This window comes from Lonchura striata, chromosome Z (genome assembly GCF_046129695.1).
Source record: "Lonchura striata isolate bLonStr1 chromosome Z, bLonStr1.mat, whole genome shotgun sequence".
Taxonomy (NCBI): domain Eukaryota; kingdom Metazoa; phylum Chordata; class Aves; order Passeriformes; family Estrildidae; genus Lonchura; species Lonchura striata.
The window spans coordinates 69,751,009-69,772,812 of NC_134642.1; the positions used below are offsets into that span (position 1 = coordinate 69,751,009).

The following is a 21,804-nucleotide window of genomic DNA, read 5'->3' on the forward strand; positions in this document are numbered from 1 at the left end:
AGTTGCTGCAGCAACTCCGCCACAAAAGATAATGAATTCTTCTGAGTCTTTGGGTAGATAAAGTATTTCAAGTGCCATTTCTAAAAGCTTACAGAGCTGGCCTGTTACTTGGCATGTTGGCAGAATGTTTTTAGTTTGAAGGTGGTACAGCCCTTGACAGAAAAAATACTTTTTTTTTTTCTAGTTTGCACTTGGTGAATGCCTTTGCATTGACAGGGCTATGGTAGCTGTGAAGTGGTTGAGGAAAGCTGCATGACGGAAGCCTGTGATTCTTTAGTGAAGAATAGATAACTTGCTGGAAGTGGTGTCATCTGCTGGCAGCAATTTCAGACTGTCACAAGTGAGAGAAAGCTTTGCTCAGTGAATGGCATGTATTCAGAAACGTGGAGCGATAGAGGTGATAGTGTTCAATAAAAGGCTAATGGCTTTTATATAAAGACAGAAATACAAGTATATTATTCATTTGGTATTTAGAAGGTGATTTTCTGATGTTAAAATAACAGTATGAGAAGTCATAAACACTGATGTAGAAACAAACTTTATCTCTGTGTGTCCAGTGTCCACTGACTGCCTGGTCAGTTACTGTAGTTACAGGAGAGCAGAAGCAGTGTGAAAATAGTCTTTATTTTAGGAAGCTGATGCTCCTGTTTCCACAGAGAAGGAGTTAGTGTGCCAAAACCCTTTCCTATTGCTGCTGCTTTACTTGGATTACTAAATGACTGCCCCGTCTTTTGACAGACAGGAGGTATGGTGGGGTTCTTATGTTTTAAGACTAAGTGGATGAGCCCTTACAAATGAGGCAGTCGTGTATCAGCCACTTCTTCTCAAAGCACGGTGCAAAGGTGCACGGTGTGACTTGCTGCATGACATGGTGTCTGCACCCGGTCAAACAAGTTTTGTCAGGTGGAGGAAGATGTGCCCATCTTCCCAGGAAACATCTGTCTTCAGTCCGATGCAGCGTGCGAAGTTAGTGCCCCTTGGCAGCACAGTGAGCTCGCTGCCCCGTCCGCCTGCCAGCGGGGCTGGCTGTGTACCTGACCCCAGCCTGGAGCCGGCGGCCGGGCGGGGTGGCGGGCTGTGGGCGCCGGGCCGGCACTCGTGCCCGGGCACGGCCGGGGAGCCCGTCACGCCTGAGGCGCGCCAGCGGCACCGCCGCCACGGGCGGACCCCACGGCGCCGGCCCGGGAGCGCGCGCGCACGCGCAGCCCCGCCCCCTCTCGCGATACCCTCGTGCGCGGGGCGGGCGGCGCGCGCCGGCCGTGCCGCGGGCGCGGGGGATGTCGGCCGCGTGCGCCGTGTCCCGGAAAGCGCCGCTGCCGAGGCCGTGTCCCCAGGGCCAGAGGGAGCCGCCCGCCAAGGTGATGCGCAGGGGGCTGCGGCGGGGCCGCGGGGAGGAGCGGGAGCAGCTGCCGTGGCCGGGAGAGAGCGGGAGCGGCATGGGCGCGGAGGCCGAGGCGGAGCGGGCGGCACCGCTGAGCGACGAGTGGCGGAGGCGGCAGCCGAAGGCGCCGACACCGGCGTCGGCCAGGGCGGTGGAGGAGGAGGAACGCCTGGAGCGGGAACATTTTCGGAGGATCATCAACGCTTTCCGATACTACGGGTAAGTGAGGCCTGCCCTGCGGGGGTCGGCGCGCTGCCCCGGGAGCGGAGCGGGCCGTTCGCTCCTGCTGCGCGCCCCGCGGCCGCCTCCGGCCCGCGCCGGGCGCAGCGCCGGGCCCGGGCCGCCGCAGGGCTGCTGCACCGCTCTCCTGGCGGCGTACGCGCAAAGGCGCCTCCAGACTTGTCAGTTCGAAAGCACCAAACCTGAAGAGCGCCTTGAGATGGCTTAGGAGATAAAATGCTCTGAGACTGTACAGCCTACAGTAGTATCTCTTGCTGGGAAAGAAATGCAAAATGTTTCGATTATTATGGGTGGGAATTCCTGAAAGACTTTCACTTTGCAGAAGAGGTAAGGCCTATATCTAGGGATTATGGATGCCGTATTTGATAACATCCGTTAAGTCAGAAGGAGTTTTGCTGGCTCCATAGAAATGAAGAACACCTAGTTTTAGGACTGAATCCGTTTAATAGACGAGGAAGCAAGTTATTCTCATTGCACGGAAGTGGAGACTGACTGGAAAAGTCCAGCCAAGAAAACTGTTCTGGTAAACCGTTTCCTGTTTCTTGGTTTGGGAAGCAGATTTGTACTTCAGCTAACAAAGCCACATCACGCGGCCCATTACTATGTGCTGGACCTTCTTTAGTCAATGTAGCACAGGCATAATGTGTACATCGTAGTGAGGTTCTTGGTAGGAGTGAGCGATACTTACATAATTTCTTCTATTTGAGGTTTGTCCATGTAAGTTTCATTTGTCTTCCAGGACAAGTGTTTGAGCCGGAGGTTGGTGTGAGTGGTGCTTTGATGTCTCTTCCAAAGTGAATTCTCTAATTCAGTTTGGACATATCGAAGACCGAGTTAGTTAAAAGTATCTAATACTGATTGTTACTAATTAATTCCGACCTGTAATTTATTTATATTAGTGGTATAATTGCACCCTCGGGTCTTAGAAACTGGGAGTATCTTTCTCAGCCTTCTGCTGAATTGTGGCTTTGGATTGCTTTTGAATGCTTGTTTCAGTAAAAACATAAGAAATGTGATTCATATTTCCACTGTAGAGATCAATGAAATTACTTCTGTCTCAAAAAAGTAATTCTAAATTTAGGTGAGATTACATATTGTGGTACTTAATAAATGGGATTTTTTTTTCCTTATACTGTTTCCAGTTAACTTGGAAACATCTGTTTGAATAAGACAATAGCACACTTTCAGATGAGTCCAGATCTTGTTCTTGTCTTCTAAACGTAATTTTTTTGTATTTCAGTTAGTCATTCTGCTAAATATTTGTAATTTAGCATAAAATGTTGGAGAATAAGGTTCAAAGGTTTTATTGCTGATAAAATTGCAGGAAGATGTTTTTGAGCTAAGCTGATGTGCTTTGTGTAGAGCATCAGTTTGTTTTTTCTCTTGTGTTTTTTGTGTTTCTTATCCTTGAATGTAATTTTAAACCAGTATTGCTATTGCAGCGAACAAGTTGTTCTCAGTAACCCATGAATGAAATATTACCTGGTCAAATTTCTAGAATGAGGTTGTAACTAAAATGCCAGCAATTGCAGCTGTCTCTCATAATGGCTAGTTTTTTCAGCTTTGTGCTGCTGTATGCTGACACAAGAGTTGGGAAAGTTCAGTATAACTTGACTGGCTAAAATAATTAGGTGGTCAGAAGGGTCAGTATCTCTTATTGAATTATCTCTCTAGAGATGTCATGACTGTGCTTTGCTACTATATTTCTGTCAGTTTAGACAGAAATCAAATCTAGCAAAATCTCAGAAGAGTCACCATTTTTATGAAACTTTTAGCCTGGGGAAGTGGAAATTTTTTTTTAACTTGCATCAGTCATATGATCATGTTTACAGTACTTATGAGGAATATGCTGTTAGTATCTTTGTGGGTCTTCCAGAGCTCTGGTAGGGTCCAACTGAGACTTTTACAGTTCTTCTGAAAGCATTATCCAGTGCTTTGAGGATCCCAGTTGCCACTCCACATATTGTTATTTCTGTAACCGAAGCTTACCACTGCATTCAAATTAATTCAATTTAAATTGGATTTGTGAAACAAACTTGGAAGATGGTTGGTGGTTAAATTTTATAGATCCTTGTGTTAAGGTATTGATCACCTGCTCTGGAAATAAGTGGCTGAGGATGAAACAGTGACGAGGAAAGGATAGTCCTCTGAAACTGGAATGTGTTAAATAGAGTGGTAAGATAAAACTAGAGCTCAAAAGAATTTTTGTCTAGAAAATTCTAGAAAACTTACATTTTCTGTGTATTAAAAAAAAGAATAATTGAAAGAGCTTATAGTGAACTATTTACATGTGTGTATATTGCTTCTAAATATTTAAAACTTTTGCTTTTCAGAACGAATATGCATGAACGAGTGAACAGAACAGAGAGGCAGTTTAAGTCTCTCCCAGCTAACCAACAGAGTCTTCTTCCTCAGTTTCTTCCTCACCTTGACAAGATTCGGAAGTGCATTGATCATAATCAAGAAATACTACAAACCATTGTGAATGACTGTGTTCATATGTTTGAAAATAAGGAATATGGAGAAGATGTATGTTAAAATGGACTTTTTTCTTGCTCCAGAATTAAATTCTATATGCCTTGGGATTTTCTGCATTTGTTTTTAATACCTCAAAGCTCCAACTTTCTTTTCTTTTGCCTTCCTTGTTTCAGCGTTTTTTTTTGCTCGCACTTTTCTCACTCTTACCTTTCCCATATTGCAGAGCTGATGTTTAATGTAGTTGTTTGTTGTTAGTTCTGTTAGTTACACTTACGAAAATTAACTGTGAGTCTGGGAAATCATTGTTTTCACTCCAGAGTTTTAACTTTTCCTTGGTTACATTTTAAAGTTGTTTTTTTTTCTGTTAACTATATTGAATATAAGTGATATTGTCTGTCTTCATATAGGTTCGTATATGTTACAGCATTACAAATTGCTTGCAATTCTAGATTGTAAGTATTTTTAATGTTTTTATTTGTAAACTTATTTACTACTTGACCTACTTTCTATCAAAAAAAAATGACACCAAGACTTAAAGGACTGACAGAGATGGAAACTGAAGTCCTCCTTGGATACAGGCAAGATAAAATAATGGGCAGCTCTAATGTAAGCTTCTCAGTTTTGCCTTATCAGTATCCAAAGGGATAATTTTTTCAGGGTATGCAGTTCAGCCTCTGCACTGGCTAAGTCCTGATCCATTCCTGAATAGGGACTACCAGTTGTGCTTTGCTGTGTATTGTTTGTTTGATCTGGAAACTGGACTTAAATGCCAAAGAGGGGCCAGCAAACTCAGTTTGTTTAGGATATTAATGGGTGGATTTAAGCCTGGGTCTCAGGAATGACAAAGCTAATACTTCCAACAGTTCTTGCAGCATGGCCTTTTTTTCTCTTCATAATTTGCTTTCCCCCACCTCAGGAGTCCATATACTTAGTATGTTTTCCACTAACTTTTTTTTTTCTTTCCACTTTATTCAGGGAAGTGGGAAGATTACACCAGCTTCAACTTTTGACATGGATAAATTAAAATCCACATTGAAACAATTTGTGAGAGACTGGAGTGAAGAGGGAAAGTCTGAGAGGGATTCCTGCTACCAGCCAATTATTAGTGAAATTATAAAGAACTTTCCAAAAGAAAAATGGTAATAGTGTCTTAAAGCTTTTATTTATATGGACTTACACTATTGTACAAATCTAAAACAGAATTTACAGAGTAATGAAAAGCTTTGTTTCAAAAATAGGGAATTTTTTATGAATTTAGTGGAATTTAGTTTTCAGTCAATAAAGTTTTTATTTATAATACAAGATGTTGGAAAAGAGTATAATCATAAGCTTCACAAAGTAATACCAGGTAAATCAGTAATAATTTTTTGTTGTTGTTCTGCAGCTGGGTGCAACAATATTTATCAATCTTTCAAGTAAGAGACTTCAGAGAATTAACTCAGTTGTGCTTAGTGAGGTAAAGTTTGTAGGTTAGCAGATCCTCAGAGTGTGTCTGCTGCAGGTGACAGGAAGGACTCTGACAGCAGGAAGTAAGGCTTTTATTCTTCTTTATGGAAAGAAGGAGGAAGACTTAACCACTATTGCCGTTGCACTTAATTGTAAGAATTTACTCTGAACATAGTAAATTCTAACCTTGGTTTCAGACAGCTGTTCTAAGAAAATTCTTAAAGCTTAGTTGCACATATGAGGGTTATTTTCTAAGTGTTGACTTGTTAACAGTGTCATAATAGTCATTGATGCAGAGGTTTTTGGTAATTTAGGTAGAAGCATACTAGTAAAGTCTCAGAAGGTTATAGTCCTATAATAATTCCATGTTTATTGGCTCTGTCAATTAATCAACCTGGTCATCTTAAAGTGCATTTTAGTTTATTTATTTAGTTCTTTTACAGTGGGAAAATGTGAGAATTTTTATTCATAAAGATAACAGGCAGGTTTGATATAGCTGGTTATTGTTGTGGTGTTTTTCCTCTCTCAGCAATTGTTAATAATGCTCTTGTGTGAATTTGAAAAGTCTCTTCCAGTAGCCATAGTTTAGTTTTATTACTAAAGATGCTTGTGGTGGGAGAACATGGAGTGTAGGTAGTTTCTGTTTTGCCTTGAACTGACTTACCTAAAGATACTTACCCCTTGAGTAATGTTTTATCTGCAATTGAACTTTCTGCAATTTTTCTAGTGCTAATAGTGACTCACAAAAGATAAAAAATTAATTAAATACTGCAGGTATACCTCTGATGTGTAATCTGTAGGAAAACTCTTGGTTAGTTTTGCAAGAAGTCATTCTAATCTCCAAAGTAGCAAATCAGCTTTTTATCTTGTTTGCTAGCTGCTTATGGATTTTGGTTATTGGAGAGGTAGCTTATGTCAGATCTTAAGAGATTCATTACTGAGGCTGCAGAATCTTGACTTTTACGTTTGTCATTAATGAACTCTATTTCAAAAACCTTTAGTTGATATTAGGAAGCAACATGTGGTAACAGATAGGGTGAATCTGTAGTTGACAGCTTTGTGCTTCTTTACAGGGAATTGTCATGGTTGTCAGACGGAACTGATGTGGCAGAGCATTGCTATTGTAGCTTTGAAGTACTGTCTGAGTTTTATGTTGTCTCTGCTGAAATCTCAGTACATCACTGTATGGATCAGACATCTATACTACAAGTCTGAGTTCATAAAACAGCATTTTTTCAAATTTCTAAAATGTGTATTACTTATGTTATAATTGTGGAGCTGTTGTAGCACTTAGGTAAAACCTTTTCTCTGTTCACATATTGTTAGCTACTATGTCAACTCACTCATTTTTCCTGGTGACAGAAGGCTCTTCTGGTTAGATGTACTTTCCTTTTGAGGTAAGAAGCAGAGTCACATACTATCAAGCTTAACTGGCAGTACCATTTCACCCTTGTGCAATAAGTACCTTCCCTGGTAGGGTTGGCTAGCTGGTAAGTCTGGGTTTTTTATACAAGTTTTGTACACACTCTTCACTGCTCCAGTGACACAACCTGAAGGAATGGCATGCAGCTGAGTCAGGGGAGGTTTAGGTCAGATATCAGGAAAAAATTCTTTTGGAACAGGCTCTCCAGGGAGGTGGTCACAGCACCTGTCTGAGTTCCAGAAGCATTTGGACAATATTTTTAGGCACATGGTGTGACTCTTGGAGTGTCCTGCATAGGGCCAGGAGCTGGATTTTCTTACCTTGACAAATCTGTTCTAGCTCAGCATATTCTGTGATTCAGTGATCTTGGAGTGGAGAAGTTTTTTTCAGTTTGAAGGGATTCAGAGGGCCTGAACTAACCACAGTGGGTTATTCTATCTGTTGTTTATAGTGGGAGAGGACTGACCATGGACTCTAATGTGTGGAAGAAAGCAGCCTGTAAATGAATCTCAGAATGCAGCTTTCTATTGCTTTGGAGTTTCCTTTTGTAGCACAGAGCACTAAAGTCTACTGAAAGAATTAAATGAAAGTGCAAGAGAAAAACTGCACCAGGTGAAAAAAAAAAAACCTTTTCTAAACTTATTTTGTGTCGAAAACTATAAATGTTTTTAATTTGAAACTGTCAATGTCAGTCACCTTTTACTTTGTAAAAGGAACTGCAGTACTCATCAAATACTTAATGGAATGGTACTTTCAGTTTCTAGTTAACATACTTCGTTATTATTAATTCAATGCATTGGAATAATGTGAAAATGCAGTTTAAATTTTTGAAACTTCTGGAGTATGTTTCACTCTGCTTGCACACCTTATAGCATTGCAGTTTGCAAGATTGGCACATACGGACGGGTTCAGTTGGTATGTAAATAGGAAAAGCAGTGAAGTGTTGTAAGTGTTGTATATGCTTGATCTTTGGGAAATAGAAGTAGTGCAAGCAATGGTTGAAAGCAGCTGTAGTTATATAGTAGGTGCTACTTATGTGTTATCATGTGTTTCAGTCTAGTCTTCTGATTAGGGTGTCATCTACAAGTAAATTAAATGTAAGAAGCTGTTCCCTCCCTCTCTGCTTAACACCTTAACACAGACTGTGTTAGCAGAGTCAATAAAACAGTTTTTAGTAGATCCCATTAGATCAGGTCTTCCTAAACAACTGTTAGATTTCTTGCATTCTTCGTGTTGGAATTTGTGTTTCAGCTCACAGGAGCTCTGTACTATTTAAATGTATTGGATTACAATAAACCTACTTGCTGTAGGACAAAATAGTAAAATATAGGTACATTTTTATCTGTGTTTTTATTGAAGTGTTTCTATAGGGAAGTATTAAGTTGAAAATCTAAATAAGCATACTCATAATTTTTTTCTTGCTTCCCCTTTCTTTCAGTCATCTTGGTTTCCTTTCACTTCTAATGTTGCTCTTCCTGCTTAGTTGAAATGATGTAAAGATCATCAGCTCCTTGTCCAGAAGAAATCCGTGAAATAATTAACTTTTTTGTTTATTATCATTCTGTGGCCCAAACCAATATACTTGGGTATTTTTTTCAATTTTCTCATAAACTAGGTCTCTAGAATGAGCTGTAACTTGAAAATCATCTGTGTCATGCTGTCCAGCTATCAAATGTATTTTCCAAGATGCTGACAGAGAAGCCTAAAAGAAATTACCAGAGCTTAGCTTCCTTTTAATATGAAAAACAGCTTATTAGTTCCGAGCCTGAGCTTGACTATACTTTTTGAGTGTGCTCAGTCACATTTGTAGTGGAGTTGAAATTTCTGCTTTATCTGAATTTTATGTGACTTTATATGAAATGTATTTTTCCTTGCAGGTCTTTGTACTTAGCCTAAAGTAGATTGTCAGTGTTATTGCATTTCTCAGGTGCTTTGCAGGTCTTTAAACGAAAGTATATAAAATTCAGCTCTCAAGTTCAGAGAATTGCTCTTCAAATGATTGTGCTGTTTAGCATTTGTCTTTAAAAAAAATCACTGACAATATGATTGAAGTAAAATAGCAAAATATGGAATATTGAGAATTAGATCTGTTTATATTCTAAATTTACATACCTCATAAACACTAGGAAAGAGTACCACAGTATGTTCCTATGCTGGTATTTACCCTGATCAGAAGCCCATCTCAGTGTGAGATACATAGATACATATTACTTTATTTGAACAATTCAACTGCTCTGTTTAGTTGATGAAAATGAGGATTGTGTTTGATCAGAGAACCTCATTTTTATTTTGCTAAGCATGTTTATCCCTTCAGCATCATTATTTTTTTTTACAACACAATAGACATTAATTAAGCCTCCATTTTTATCATGTTTAATTTCCCCCTTTTAGAAAGGACACCTTTAAAAAAGTTAACATCTTCATTAATCAGTAGTCTTCTAAAAGCAGAAAATATATCACACCGAAACATGCAGTGTGAAAAGGGCATGAAGGATTTGTTTCTGATATTTCTCCATTGTATTTTTAAAGAGGCTTCTGCAGTTTCAGTATGAGCTGAATAGTACTGTGCAGCCCTCTTTGTTGTTTGGCCAGCACCTTTCCCCACACCTCGCAGGTTAATAGGCTGATGCTGCTTCCCTCTTGGCCCACAGCTGTTCACTGGGTACTTGTTGGATACTCGTTTATGTTCCTAACTGCTGCTAGATGTATGTCATGGAAATCCTGTCCTTGCTGGCTGGTTCTAGGGCAGTTTTCCTTGTGGATCACTTTGAGTTATTATATTACCACAGTTGTTGCTTTGTTTGTTTGTGTTTTTTTTTTTTTTTAGTTAACTTTGTAACTCCTGTAATCACATAACCACCAGAGAAAAGCTGGTTTTCTATCTTCTTTAAGGACTATAGCCATTAAAGAAGCAGTTCCTTTGCAATTAAAGGTTTTTAGATATTATAAGGATTCAAGATTCAACATAATTCATTAGCAGTTTGTCACAAACAGTTCAAGTCTTGAAAACAGTGTGGCAATTTTTTTCTAATGAGGGGATGCTATCAACAGTGAGTTTGCCACGTACATAATTTCTCAGTCTGTAAATTCAAAAATATGGTCTTGGAAAGTTAGTGTCAATGTTCTGGACTGAGATTTGATTATATTGTATTTTATTAGATGTGTTCTGTTGCTGAAATGAAGTTGGTGGCCAGGAACATTCTCCAGCAACTGAAGAGTCATGATAGAAGTTAAATTGCTAACCAATTTCCAGACTCTTATCCCTAAATAAAGGTGCAAACAAAAGTGAAGTTAAGTCTGCACTTGAAAAAAAGAATATGATACTATTTGCTAAGAGAGAATTGGGAAAATTTGTTTAGAAGTACAAAAACTTTATATTATGAATGAAAATATAAAGACAACTACAGGCAATTTAAAATCAACTCACTTGACTGTTAGAGGTTTTTTCTTGTTTCAGGGTGCATAAAGGTGCAGATTTCAAAATGTGAATACACCTGTGTATCAGCTATCAGATTGCTTTAAGAAACTACTTCTAATCAGTGTGTTGTAATCTTGAAAGTGGTTTATGGCTTGTCATCTCATTTACCACAGAAGTGTCCACATGGGGGTGCTAAAATCTGTGTAGAGCTAGTCTTAAGTATTTCATAAATAAAGTGAAATTGTAAGGAAGTGGAGAAATAGATAGGTTAGAAAATCTATTTGGAATAAAGGTGTACCATTATAAACAATAAAAGCTGTAAGATAGAAGCTTTTCTCGCTTCTACCAGAAGGCACATTTTCTTCTTCCTTCTCACGGTTCCCTATTTTCTGAAATTTCATATTGAGCGTGTAGTTCTCTCCTGAAGTATTTTTTTTCAGAAGGACGTTGTGCTAGCTTCTTGTTTCCCCTGTAGAAGAGAGGTAATGAGAACTGTTTCTTCACAGGAGTGCTGTTAAGTAATAACACAGTCTTGATTTCTAGCTTCTTGTTAAGTTAGAAGAAGAGCCTGGATGTATAATGGAATGGAAATGAATGGGATGATTTTCCATTTTGGAGACTTCACTAACTAGATGAAGAAATCAAAACTCAAAAGGCACTGTTAAAACTTCCTTGTTAGATTGCGTGGCATTTAGAAAAGAATAATACTTCCTTTTGGTTTTGGGTAATAGTGTTGAGAAATGTACAGCTTTTAGGATCTGTGTATCTCCTTTATTCATCTTCATGTTTGTGCAGCATCTTTACTTTTTTGATCCCTTTTTGGCATTCTGAATTTTTAAGTACTCAAAGGCTTTGTGTTTTGCTGCCTTTTATCCTTTGGAACTGGTGGTTCTAGTCTCCTTCATGTACTTGCATATAAATTGGTACATGTATTTTTTGTCTCTGAAGGTGATATGCAAAATTGTCAGGAGGTCTATGAATATTCATACTTCGGTGTATGGAATCGTGAACTCTTGAAGTCGTGTTTATGACTGGAAACTGAAAAACTATTTTTTTATAGATTTAAGTATCTTCAGTTTGGCATGTGAGTGATTTCTGTTTTATGAAGGAAGGTTTGATTGAATTCTGGTGGAGGTGCAGCAGATTATGTTTGTATTTCCTTTTGTACCTCAAAGAGGACCAATTCTGCTCTTTGGGATTCTTAATTCTGTTTGTGAGTTGCTGTACTTGGGAGAGATTTTAAGTATTTCAATGAACACACTGCTGGATGTTTTCTGGTTGTCTTCAACTTGATGCCTAGTTATGGGTAAATGGTTAGAGAGCTACAATGTACTTTGATTTAGGAAATACATCACTTAGAGTCCTTTGGGGAAACCAGTGAGAAGCATATGAAGAACCCACCATTGCTGGAACAGTCACTACTTTAAGGTTTTTACATTCTGAATTATCATCAGATTGTGGAGATTCTATGTTTTCATTTCTCTGTCAAAATACTTGGGTTTTCTGTTTTTTTTTTTCTTGCAAGATAAAAAATATGTCTAGAATGCTTTCTGATTATCAGCGGGGCTTAAAGAAAAATATATTGTGCTATATGATAATATTCTTCAATTCACTTCAGAAATTTTTGGCTGGATAACTATAGAACTTTTAAGGAAAACAAATTGTGTATAGCATTTATGCTCTGTACTCTGAATGAGGGTTGTATATGTTCTTTTGAGTAATTTCTGTGAATTATTTTGACTGTACAATTAACCAATCTGACCAGGGCAGGTTCAGTTTCATTTAAAAGTGAAGTCATACAGGAAACATAATACAGTATCTAAGTATATGGTGGGAAAAATGTTTGGCTGGACCTCTAAGTTGTTTTATCATCAGATAAAGACTTAACTATTATTTTTGTTTTGTTGCAGGGATTTCTCCAAAGTTAATATCCTGGTACCTGGTGCTGGGCTAGGTAGATTGGCGTGGGAAATAGCTATGCTCGGTTATGCTTGCCAAGGAAATGAATGGAGCCTCTTTATGCTCTTTTCTTCTAACTTTGTACTCAACAGGTATATAGCTTATGTTTTACTTGAATAAAAACTAGAGAGGCAAAATTATAAATTAGAGAAATATGAATACATACGTCACAAAAGAATAAATTCTTAAATTGGACTACAAGGCACACATACTCACTTTTTAGTATGCTTTAAGGAAAAAAAAAGGCTTAGGGGTAAATGGAGAAGGAAGTATTGTATCTGAGTTATTAAAATTTCTGGAAGCATGGCTTTCAAATTGTGAGATTAAAATCTCTAAATTGTACAACAGATTTTCTGCCAAATTTTGATTAGGTTTTATTATTTAATTCACATCTGTTTCTGTAAAATGGACACCTGTCTTACTATTACTGAATCCATTCATGGTATTTAGTCGTGATGATTATCAACAGACGCTATCTTTTTAAAAAAAGTATCACCTTATATACTAAAATTTTAGGCACTGTTTTGACAAGAAAAACAATAATTGAAGCATGCTGAGCCAGAGGCTAAGAGTTAATAGTTCCACAATTATGCTCAGGAAATAAATCTAAATGTAGTAAATTTCATATTACAGGTTTTACTTCAAATGACATTTCTGTAGTTCGTATTCTGCCACTTGCATTGGAATTACAGTTTTCTAAATTCCTTGGTTAGGGAAGAAAAAAGGCAGCACATACAACTGTTCTTTTAAGAAACAGAGTGGGAAAGCTACAGGTGGGCAAATACTGAAAGAGGTCGGGAGGATGCTTTATTGGGAGGGCAGGGAGTGATTAGTCCAATTTCACAAAGGCAGAAATTGATAGTTTATTTATTGGTCTAAAATTAAACACCTCTGCTGAAAATAGCTAAACTACTGGCTTTTTTTTCTGTATTGCCATATTGTTTTGGAGACTGTTTTGTAGACTGATTATCCATGGTGCACTGTGATGCCGTTGCATCTCACACAACTTACTGTTCCAAAACAAGGAGAAAACACTGCATGGTGCCTGCTGAATATCTTTGTATCACAGTAGAGCTCCCTGTAATGATAATAGATGTTTACTGGATGTTAATTTGTTCTTTTTTTCCTGCATTATCCTCAAGTGACTCATTTGGTGGTGAAATTGTATATTATTATTGATCTGACTGATGCGTTTTAGCTGCTAAAAGGAAACCATATTCCTCTCATATTTTGGAACTTCAAAGCATCATAAAAGATTAATTTCCCATCTTTTGGTGCCCTGATCAGCTGTTGCAGAGCTTAGTTAACTTCACCCTTACCCTGTGATGACATAATTCTTTAAATACTTCTTTAAATAAATACTTCCTTAAATAAAGAGTCTTTGCCTATATGTGAAATTATCTTAAAGATTCATGCTTTACTAACAGTAGTAATTTTAGCACTTAATGCTCATGTAATGTTTCCTGTTCATGTAGGGTATTTAGCAAAGAGGTGTATATGCATTAAACTTGCTAACAATATAAGATTGTGGACAGGAAAATTGAGTGCTGTGCAACTGCTGTAGTCTTTATCTTTGCTGAACAAGTTATCAGTTGTACTTTAGCATGGAAGAGAATACTGCTAGCCTACTGAGCAGCAGTCAATTTAGTTGAAGTCCAAGTATCCCTTTCTGCCAGATCTAATTGTGGACTTGATGTAACCTTCTGTTAAAAAGGTTTTAGGGACTTGAAGATTCTTTCAGTTTAGTCTGAAGTAGCTCTTTATGGTTAGCTTTCTGAAATGCACATTTACTTTTCTGAAACTGGAAGAAACAGCTGTGATCAATATAAGCTGAATATAATACCTAAAGAAGAGTGGTCAGAAAAAAAGAATTTGGCAATTAGTTTTTAACCGTAGTCTCAATTTAATTTATACTTATTTTTAGTTGATAAAAGCATGAGGATTTTGCTCATCTGTGCTTACAGTTTTACAGCTTACAGCTTTACCTTCTTTCTCTGACAGTGGTTTATATTTAGGAAGACAAAGTACTATTTTGAATGCCCAGCATTGCTACAGTAGGCTCCTAGATGTGGTACAGTGGCTTAATGTTTCTGTGTGCAAAGTGTTATTTGATGATTTTCACACATTTTAAAAAAACCTTTCATATCTCTAAAATTGTTACCTTTTGTTACAGTGGATAAAGTTGCATGGTATGGTATGTAGAGTGTGTGTCGCAGTGTAACTGTGGTCACTGTAAATATCTGAAATTATTTAGAGTTTGTTGTTCTGTTGAGGAAATTCTAATTTGAAAATAAAGTGACCCTAGACTAGTTAACCTGCAGCAGCTCCAAGGCTGCTTCAGTCTTTGTGTGGGACATTCTGCTTTCTCTTGTGTACCTAAGGTTCTTACATGGTGTGTTTTTCTTCTTTATTTTCTGGAAAGAATATAATTTTAGATAAATCTTGTCACTTGGACAAGACTACTAGTTGCATTTGTTGCGTGTCCATTAATGCCTTAGGATTAAAACAGTTAAGTTCCTTTTTTTTTGTGCATACCAGTGGTGAGAAGCGGGATTTGACCTACCCATTTTTTCCAAAACTGTCTTTTTAAGCAGAATGTTAAACAGTTAACATTTTCTTATGGAAAATAATGAAGTGTGTCACACTTAATTATGTTAGATGTTTATAATAGAATGTGTATTACACATCTTTTGCTGTAAGAATGGAATTGCCAAGGACTGGAGTACTTGGTTTTGAAGTAAAAATTGTTGAAACTGGAAATGCAGGTTTTCAAGCTTCTATATGAAAGAGATTGCTATTTTCTATTAAATTGGAACTGTTTCCAAGTCTATATGAACAATGAACTCCTTTTTAATCTTTTTTTTTTTAGTTGCTCTTGTAGTGGTTAGGGGACTTTTTTGTTGTTTCATTTTGGGTTTGCTTTTTTTAACCAATTGCATATGTCTGGTATTCATTTATACATTAAGTCGTTGAGCACTCTATACTGCTCCTTAAGTTTTAGTTTTTAACTGATGAAATAGAGATATGACATGGAGAAGGTAAAAGATACTATTTCAAACACTTTGTCACAAATATATTCTAATCATCCACCAGCCAAAAGAGTGCACTTTCTGTAACCCAGTAGATTGCTTGCAGTTTATGAAATGCTTGATGACATGTATTTTGTGGGAGAGATATGACCTCTGTTGTCCTTGAAAGAAAATGTTTTTTTCATTTTTTAGTTGCAGACTAATTTTACAGGATGGTGGGAAAAGCTTCATGCTATAGTTAAATGCTGTATTTTATAACTTTTAAAAATGTGAGTTGATTTGATTTAATTAGTCATGTGAATCTAGAAACTGTTTTACAAAGACATTTTTACTTGGCATGATTTCAAAGATCCAGGTATTACAAACTTAAAAATACTACAAACTTAAAATTACTATTATTGTGCTTTGCAAAATGGTGCTTATTTATATTTTTAATTCTTAAAGCATCTTTTAATTTAGCATTTTAAAAATGCTTTTCTTTGGCTGTGCTTCTAAACTTCCTGTGATTATGGTTCAGAAAAGACTAGAATGATAACAGATATTTCCAAAAAGCATCATGGAACTATTGTTAATTTTGTTTGTTTGTTGGTTTTGTTTTATTTTGGGTTGGTTTTTTTGGTTTTTTTGTTGTTTTTTTTTTTAATAGGAAGAGAGATGATCCAGCAAGGCTCAGCTTTATGGAATATAGCAAATTAAAAATTTCATTAATCTTACAAAATAAGCGTATGTGTTTTCTTCTCGGCAGAGCAATAAGTTGGAGAAAATTACAAGAAGTCCTAAAAGAAAATTCTAAAACTGGAAAAGGCAATTCCTTTGTAGTAGTGATTTTGTTAGATTAAAATTAGTTTTTTGATCACTTTGCTATCATGTGGTCCAAAGTGTTGTGAACTAGATTAAATTTTCTGGCAAATACAGAGCTGTTACAAGACTTTGACTCTTATATTTCTAGAGTCTAGATAAGCAATTAGTTGAAACAAATTTTGCTGGTTTTCATATTTTGCAGATGCTCTCAAATTAATTCATGTAAGCTTTATCCTTGGATTCATCAATTTAGCAATAATAGAAGATCTGCTGATCAGATACGACCAATTTATTTCCCAGATGTTGATCCTCACAGTCTTCCTTCTGGTTCAAACTTCTCTATGACAGCAGGGGATTTTCAGGAAATTTATTCTGAGTGCAGTGAGTAAATGCAAACTTCTAGGCTCTCCATCTAACTTTACAGTCTTCCAGTCTACATTATAATCTATAAACATTATAAAGAGAACGGAAGTGTATGTACCAGTATTAAGTATGAAGAACTAGCTGTAGCAATATCCTTATACTCAGAATATTTCTCCAGCTCTATCAATAGTACTCCAAATCAGCTTTTCTTCCTAGCCTAAAAGATCTTGCAGGAGCCTTCCCCACAGCTGCTTAATTGTCTGAAGATTCTGTCTTTAACAGTAGAACATCCAAGACTGGCATAAATTAAGACATCTAATATTTTTTATTTACAGAACGTAAAACTTGCTATTTCAAGAATACCCATCTAGAAAAATAGGGAGACTCATGTTTTAAAAGGTAGACTTTGAAAATCCCTGCTTGTTGAATTGACTTGTTAAAAACAGCTGGGGACATATTAAAATACTGAGTAATATGTTTTAAAGCTAAGTAATTTCTGAAAGTACCTCTTGTGTGCAGACTTGTATTGTTCTAGATACTACATGATTGGGGACTTTTGCAGTTCTATTTTTAACACTAGTCATAATGAAGTTTATAGGGCAGGAGAGTAATAGCACACTTGGGGCTCAATTTGTATATAACGTGTTACAAAATTTACATTTTACAATATGTATATAATTTTATATAATGTATGAACAGTTTTGTCAGGTGAATAAGTAGTAATATTGTACTGTGTGTATGTGTATATATGCACACATGAATACAGGCCAAATGAACCCAAAGTTAACAGTTTACAATGTAAACCAAAATACTATACTTGCATACGAAATAAAGAGCTTTCAGCTGCTGTTAGTTGAAGGTGATTCTGAGGGTATCAACAAATACTGGGGTTAAATGATGAACTTTTACAGGGTTAAAAGCATTTAAACTAATCTCTGTATACTTTGCTCTTTTCATGCAGATACATGGGACTGTGTAGCTACTTGCTTTTTCATAGATACAGCACATAATGTTATTGACTATATTGATACTATATGGAAAATACTAAAGCCTGGAGGAATATGGATAAATGTAGGCAAGTGTGACCAGCTGCTCTTTTTGACTTATTTTTGATATTATATTTGGGAAGTGTGTGTAAACAGTTGTGTCTATGCAGCAAACTGTACAGCTAGAAAAATATAGGGCTTGGAAATTATCTCAAGTTTTCAAAATATGTTCAGATGTTAGCTAGTTACAATCAAGTCAATACTGTGATTTTCAAAATAGGCAAGTAAATCTTGCCCATGGAAGGTTTTGCATTCATGCATCAAACATTTGTGTTTTGACAAATGTAGTATTCTGTGTTGTTCTTTGCTATTTTTCTAAGAAAACAGAACTTTAAAACACACCCTTGCTTTCTTGTTTTTTTTTTTTTTTTTCCCAATGTCTAATTGGTACTCTGCCTTGAAGCAGAAGTTTTGGGAATGTGATTTGATTAGAGTCTTCCAAGATGAAACAATATTAGATGTGACACAGGCATTAAACATGATGCATAGTAAAAACTGGTCAGTTACTGGTCAATCTCTGTCCCAGCCAGTAAGAGTGCTAGCAGAGTTCTTAGGCAGACTTAAATGTTCAGAACTGTAGCGACAGCAGTGATGCTTGACTGAAGAAATTTTAAGATACAGAAAACAAAATCTGGCAGGAAATGTTGCAAATTGTTGATTAAGAACTAAAGTAATTAGTTTTTATTTTTCATTGATTCTGAAATTCATTATAAGAATCATATTAAAATAACAGCAATATGTTCTTTTGTCAATATTTATAGAATCATAGAATAGTTTGGCTTGGAAGGGGTCTTAAATATGTTGTCGTTCCAACCCTCCCTAGCAGGGAACCTTCTGTATTTTTGAATATGTGAATCTGGATATAAGTTTTTGTTGTGCTATCAGTGTGCGCTTTTGACTTTTAACACATATTTTGTCTTTTTGGTAGCCATTTCTATTGTATCTTTGTACTTCAGGTCCTCTCCTTTACCATTTCGAAAACTTGGGAAATGAACTTTCCATAGAATTAAGCTACGAGGATATAAAAAATGTTATCCTGCAATATGGATTCCATATAGAGGTAAGAAGATAATGTAGTTTGCAAAAAGCAGTACTGTTATGAATCAGACAAACTGCTTTGAATAAGCCACCATAAATTTCATTCAATATAATGGCATATATTAATGACTTCTAGGAGCATTATGTATCTTATAAATTACCTGCTTTTCTCATTTTATAAGTGCATAGATGAGCCTCATAATCCAGTAATAATATAGCATTTTCTTGTATAGTTCCTGTGCAGAAGCTGTCTTGAAAAAACTGCTGCTTTGTTTTCAGGTGGAGAAAGAATCTGTAATGTCAACTTACACTGTGAATGAACTCTCCATGATGAAATACTACTATGAATGTGTGTTGTTTGTGGTGAGAAAACCAGAATAGCAGTGGTTTGAATAGGTTAATGAGAAAATAAGATTGGCTTGAAAGCTAGAATTGAGAATAAAATCATCTGGTGATGTATGAACACAACCTCAAATCAGTGGTGCCTTCTTGTTCCTAAGAGGATATAGATAGTGTCTATTTTCTTAATAACTATTGCTATTCAGACATATACTATGCCATGGATATTCATAATACACTTGTGAAAGATTAAATGTTCACATGCACTGTCTTTGTGCTTTGGAATACATTAAAAAAAACAAAAGTGTTTTCTTGAGAAAAAAGTTTAATGTTTGCCATAACTAGGCTAATTCTCTACTAATGCTGCCTCATTTTTCATAGATTTATAGTGCTTTTTTTTCTACTTGATATTAGAATGCATGGAGGTGCTTACTGTACTAGCTGTATTACTTTTAGAGACGTATTTGTAAATGTATACTTAAATTATGAAGTCTCAAATAGTTGGGAAGTGGTAAAATTATTCTTGACAGATAAAATAGTCATCAGAACTGTTAGAGCATTTCCTGTGCAACTGAAGTAAAATAGGATATTATACTAATTCTGATCTTTGGCTGTACCACTGTTAAAGGTTTAACCAGAAACCAGGAAATGAAAAATGCTATGTGAAAGCAGAACACTGAGTGAAGAAAAAGCAGACTATCACAGAGAAGCAGTATGTTAACCTTAGTTCAGGAAAACACTGATCTGGATTAATCTTAGTGAAATGTGTCAGATGCTTTGCCTTCTTGAAATAATACTGATTTTGAGTCATCTTCTTACTGTTTAAGCCAGAACTTTTAAAGTTGATAAACATAGCTGAGTTATCCATGCCATGTGTAGGTAGTACAACATAAAAATACCTGTCAGAGCAGTGAAGTTACAAGTAAATATGTACTGTAACCTAATTACTTCCACCTGAGCCAGGATATGCAGGCCAAATGGTAGACAATTTCCTTGTAACTTCAGACACCTTACCCTTGTGACTTCTTGGTTCCTCCTATTAATTTGGTTTTTTTCTCTAGCACATGTGGCTTAGGTGAATATTTAATCTACAATGTACAAGAGGCTGTCATGTCACATACAATCTCATGTCACTTTGAAGTTATGTAAGAAATGAGAAAAAACATAATTAACAGTCACTAGTCTGAGATGAGGTATCATGTTAAGCATTCTGTTTGCGTAATATATGGATTACTGTAAGTGCCATTTGGAGGCATTTTCAGAAGTATGTTGAAAATATAAAACCATTATGATGAGGGCTGAATTTCTTTTTCTTCTTTGGCTAAAAGGACATGATCAGTAAGTTGTTTGTTTCTGATTATTTTTTGTCCTTTCTTTCATGGTGATGTCCTAATCACATATCTTTAATAGATCTGTTATGGAATTTTCAGTTTTTCTAATCAAGGCCAGAAATTTGTGTCTCTATTCCTAAACTGAAAATCTACAAGGAGGGAAAACAAACTTTTTAAAAAAAATATTTTCAACATGCATAAGAGAGCGCATGCTTGTATATGTTTCAGTATTATATTTCTTTCTGCTCAGAATCCTGATTGTGAGCAGAGGCTTCTGTCTACAGAAGTTTTAATGTTTGGTTTAAACTACTCTTATTTGAACTCTCTTATTTCTAAAAGTGCATGAACTGTCAAAGTTCTTCCCCTGTTGCAGGGGAGATGTGTTGAAAGATTAAACACTGCTATTCAACAAATAATATAAAATTATTGTGTAGGTAAAAGCAAAAAACCACATCCTTTAATTTCCAGATCGTACCATTTAATTTTTGAGAAAATCTGTGATTCTTTGCTTTCCTTATGCTTTTCTTCTTTTAAGTGGAATATGATGAATAATTTACTTGATTTACAAACTTCTTGAAATAAGACAGAGGTTAGCTGAATGTCAATGAAGCTGATGCTGGGTAGCATATCTATCTCTAATACTACCAGTTACTGCCCCTTACACAGTTTGTAACAACTTGAAATGTTGTTTCTCAAAAAAAAAACAATGGAACTCTTCATGTATGGTTGAGTGTCAGTATCCTGTGGTATTGTGTTTTTTTTTCCTTACTGCTCCATGTTATCACAGGTGCCATTTTTGTATGTTCTCTGAAAATATTTTTATATATGGTATAATACAGTGATGTGCTTTTATTTCTGATCTAGAAAATACTGGGGTTTTTCTCTAGAGCATTCTGCTTTTAAATTGCAACAGTCACATAAAGAGTTGGAAGCAAAATAATCTTGTTAATGAGCTGTCAGTAGTGTTTTATCTTCAGTCCCATTTATGAGTTTTTAGAATTCGCCATTATTATTGTAATGCACATGGATAATTGTATATTATAGAATTTGATCATTGTTTGGTTTAGTTTTATATGCAGGAGGAAATGCTCAAGGTGTTCATCAGCTAAGACTGTTTTTTTAGGTCACTATTGAACTGTACATGGTAACAAGTGGAATGTAAAATGCTGCATAATCTTCAGTGTAAAACTTCTGTATATGGAGTTTGATAAATGTAAAACGTCCTGTATTTTTTTTAATGCGTTATATTCTTAAATTGGTTGCAAGGATGGTAAGAATAGGAAGTTTCATGTCTCTGTATGCACTTCCCAGTTTTCAGTGTGTGTAATTGTGAAAAATGCATATTACATGATTGGCTCTTTGCAAATATTAAAATAAAGACTATATGTGTTATGTTGGAAAGTTATGTTGTATTAATCTTTTTTTAGTAGTGGTAAATACAGCTTTTGGGCTATAGCATAATATTAAAATAGGAACTATGTGATGTAAGGTAATTTTTGTAACTAGCTCAAA

General features: G+C 36.2%; 1 protein-coding gene across 2 annotated transcripts; it reads left to right on the forward strand.

Moving 5' to 3' along the window:
• Positions 1–1,246: 1,246 nt before the first annotated feature.
• Positions 1,247–21,693, forward strand: CARNMT1 (carnosine N-methyltransferase 1). 2 transcript variants are annotated; one of them, XR_002466429.2, is made up of 8 exons: positions 1,247–1,600; positions 3,955–4,150; positions 5,075–5,238; positions 12,297–12,437; positions 16,378–16,556; positions 17,500–17,609; positions 18,541–18,644; positions 18,902–19,090. XR_002466429.2 is itself a non-coding variant. In XM_021541522.2 (8 exons), the coding sequence occupies exons 1-8, from the start codon at positions 1,278–1,280 to the stop codon at positions 19,001–19,003; spliced, it is 1,323 nt and encodes a 440-aa protein (XP_021397197.1). In that variant the 5' UTR covers positions 1,247–1,277; the 3' UTR covers positions 19,004–21,693. The 2 variants fall into 2 exon arrangements, 1 of the variants encoding a protein (XP_021397197.1); XM_021541522.2 differs by having other exon boundaries at positions 17,500–17,613; positions 18,902–21,693.
• Positions 21,694–21,804: the final 111 nt, after the last annotated feature.